The 3,734-nt window shown below is 38.8% G+C and overlaps 1 protein-coding gene across 1 annotated transcript in view; it reads right to left on the bottom strand.

Moving 5' to 3' along the window:
• The window catches only part of LOC113712430 (DNA repair RAD52-like protein 1, mitochondrial), a 3,717-nt gene extending 279 nt beyond the window's left edge, over positions 1-3,438 (bottom strand). The window contains exons 1-4 of the mRNA XM_027235853.2: positions 2,936-3,438; positions 1,912-1,949; positions 1,721-1,815; positions 1-30 (exon numbers count right to left, since the gene is read on the bottom strand). The exon at positions 1-30 is cut by the window's left edge and continues 279 nt beyond it. Of these exons, the coding sequence (XP_027091654.1) occupies positions 1-30; positions 1,721-1,815; positions 1,912-1,949; positions 2,936-3,309 (537 nt within the window). The 5' untranslated portion in view covers positions 3,310-3,438. The remainder of the gene's footprint in view (positions 31-1,720; positions 1,816-1,911; positions 1,950-2,935) is intronic.
• Positions 3,439-3,734: the final 296 nt, after the last annotated feature.

Raw genomic sequence — 3,734 nt, 5'->3', positions numbered from 1 at the left:
AGACGCAGTTCCTGTTGACTCCCGATATATCTAACCAACATTACAAGTTTGACGAGCATTAGACAGACGGGAAAAAAAAGGTTTGCACACCTTTTCATACACTGGCACTGTTAATGGAGGATTAATTTTGGAAAAAGTTCCCAAGTGGAAGAGCAACACTATACAATACTGCTTTTTTACTTTTCGGTCAAGTCAGCAGAAATAAAATACTGCTGGCTAGCTACCAAAGAATCACAACAATTTTCAATTTTCTGCACCTTTTGTGAAGCCAGGAACCTGGGAAAGGGAGAGCAATTTCGACTATAAAATATACTGAACACATCTGATTCAGATTTTTTTTGAGTTATCTGGTCAATGAATTCTCATCAACTCATTCAGCATGTTGTAGGGCTTGCATGTGACAGATTCAACAGAAACAATTAACATGATCATTCTCGTGCTGAATTCAGCTAAATATCACTATCCCCTATGGGATAGTCACCAAAAACCCCTTATCCCAAACTAAAATTCAACCAATGCCCACCAAGAGCAACAAGATGTACTCAACACATGTTACTCGCAGAATCATATGAACTGGACAAATATCATGAAGGTCGCCAAATTACAACGCATTAAATAACCCCCAGCGTCAAATGCATCCAAAGAGATTTAATATCAGTGCAGCACCGCTATTTTGAGAAGACTGGTCATCAAACAACTTGAATTCTTTCTGTTTCAAAGACCCTAGCTCTTCCAAGGATCAGTAGCCATTAACAACTCAGCTACTGCCTACAGGGTAACATCTTGGACTTTTCAGGAGTAAACTTTAGTAAGAATGGAAGTTTGATTTCGGCTGTTTGAAGTAAAAGGTTAAAACACGATACTGGTCTGGCATACAACTTTGTAAGCCCAAAAGCAAAAAGGGAGAAGATTGTCAATGATAGTTTCTCTGCTTTTGGGTTCTGTGAGTTAAAATTAAGATGATTACATCAAATCCCTTCCTTATTCCCTTATTTGCATCTTCGTTCACTCAAAATCCTCACATCAAATTGATTACTCTTCTTGGCAGCTTTCTCCATTTCAGAATCCGCAAAATTCAAAAAGTATCCAAGGATTAACCACTTCCTTCTCCAATTTCCCTTTAAGGTCAAATCAGGCTATGCTGTATGAAAATGCCACATTGACAAACCAGCAAATTTTGCTCGCTATATCTTACTTTCCATCATTACCTCCACCCTTTCTCTCTCCCTCTCCCCAACCCCTCAAAGAAAGAATAAAAAGAAAGGTGAATAAAAATAACAAGAAGTCAAATTCATTACCTACACTGACAGGTTGTTTTGGCCTCTTCCCTTCAAGAGTAATGGTATGCAGCAATTGACACTTTTTAAGATCCCCATAACAACTACCAGTCCCAACGCATGTTACGCCACCAGAGAACAGATATGTGGTTCTTTCAGACCAAGACAAGAGAGGAATTTGGATACACATGGATGGAAGGACTAATTGTTTTTTCTAAATAAGTGATGCTCCAAAACTGACCAGTATCTTACACTTACCAGGCATGTATCAAACACTTAAAGTTACAGCTATTTACATATATCCACTTTCTAGCACTAGTCTCATTTTATCAGAATGAAAATAACAAGTTTTGAGAGCAGATGAACCATCAAAGTCCCCTGAGCAGACTGAAATTTTTAGGACCTAGACAAGCATGCTCAAAAATGGAAAGCAAAAGTAGTACCTCTGCATCAGTTCCATACAATGTTACACGATAAATGACAGAAACTGACTTCCCATCAGCTGAATAAGTGATGCTCCGAACTTCACCAGACCACTCTAGAACAGGTAAAGAATTAGGATGCTTTCTGAATGAAGCTTAAAAGGAAAATTGATCACTTCAGAAACAAGAGATGTACATAAAATGTCCAATACCTGGAGCATGCAAGTTCAAAATCCGATTGACTATGTGCCTTGTAGAAGGAGGGGGAAAAAGGAGATAAAAGTTAATAAGTCACAAATCACAATATTAAGGGAACAATAAGACTATAAACTTAACTCCAACGCACAAGGTGCCTCGCATACTGAGACATTGACAGACAATCTCCATTGAACATACCATGTAATTGCTAAAGCACCGTAGCAACTTTGCAAGTCCGGAATAAGAAGGTATTGTTAACTTTAAACTTGACCAAGCATTAAACAGGCCATGAAAGTGGAAACTACCTTAGGAATGCATAGCAAGTCTTTTTTCTTTTGTTTTCTTTTTTTTTTTTAAGGAAGCTGGATAATAGCAATATATACTCGAAGATTGATTACAGGCAGTGGCTTGGAGAAATACCAATCTTGGTGTTACAAATAAAAGACACTGATCAATTGGTGGTAGAAAGCTCAAATTTTTGGGGAGTCACTGAGAGAGTCCATCAAGCAGAGGCTGCATGAGAAAAAGATATTGCTTTGTTGGCAAAAAGTGACCCATTCAACTGCATCTAGGTAGTCGTTTGAAATTAAAACTGAAGATGGCATGAACACTAAAAAGGTTCCATTTTAAATAAAAGACTGTGCTTGCAAGGCAGACTTGAGATGAATGGGAAGTGAGTGCTTGATAGTGAGACTAAGTTGGGGTGAATATCTATCAAAGCATTTCAATGCTCCTCCTCTGGTTAAAGGGGTTTTTTTGGTTTTTAGGGGGGAGGGAATTATGTAGTCATTGTAGCTGCATTCATAGTCTAATCCAACTCTGCCACCATAATGGAACACTAAAACATTGTGAGAGACGTGGGAAGCAAAAGTTTTCAGTTTTTACAGAAAACAATGGTGCAAAGTAGTACACTTACTACTAGTAAGTTTAATTCCAGTAGACACAAACCATTAAGCAGAAAAGTGGGAGAGGAAAAAAAAACCATATATATATATATATATATATATATATATATCGAAGTGGTGGGAGTAGGAAAACCAGGGGATGTATTTGACGGAGAAGCCATTGGGTTCGGTGCGGGCACTGATGAGAGAATCTGGTACTTTCTTGTTGAGCTCTTTCAAGATTTCCGAAAGGGGTCTGCTTATTCCTGAAGTGGGCACCCCACCGGAATCGACGGCGTCGTGGTGGTGGTGGTGGGGGAAATCAGATTGCTTTGGATAAGCAGCATCAGCATCAGCTGATGATGATGAATCAGTATGAGCAACAGCAGCAGTGTCAAAAGTTTTAGGTTTGGCAGCGATGGAGCGCTGCTGCTGCCTACTGCCAAGCAGTTTACTGAAGCAGTCGCTGCTTCTGCCTCCTTTAAGTAGAGAATTTATTGCAGTTGTTTGCAAACGCCCCCCCGCCATCTCCCTTCCTTCCTCCCTACTGCTTCTACTTTCCCTGGTGGGCTTATTTTGTCTCTCTGTTTTCTCTGTAATACTACTACTATTTAATTTCTGATTAGTTGGGGACACCGCCGATACCGCTGTCGCTGTTCTGTTTTGGGTCCTATTAGGTTATCAGGTGAAATTACAGTCGACCCATTAGCCGTAAATGAGGTTGACGGTCAATGCACTTGTATCGGATCAAGCACCTTCACAATTAGTAATAACCTCTAGTGTATCCACTAACCAAATAATGATAATAATAATTTAACCTAGCAAATGTAGATGTTGATACAGTTACAAACAAAAGACATAATAAAATTTTCAATTGTTGAATATTTTTATAAAACAGAAGCCAATATTAATTGTGAATCACAAACTATTATATTTGATCAATTACACGAGTT

Source organism: Coffea arabica, chromosome 10e (assembly GCF_036785885.1).
Source record: "Coffea arabica cultivar ET-39 chromosome 10e, Coffea Arabica ET-39 HiFi, whole genome shotgun sequence".
Classification (NCBI taxonomy): domain Eukaryota; kingdom Viridiplantae; phylum Streptophyta; class Magnoliopsida; order Gentianales; family Rubiaceae; genus Coffea; species Coffea arabica.
The sequence above is the reverse complement of the archived record's forward strand: the minus strand, read 5'-3'. Positions and strand labels throughout refer to the sequence as shown.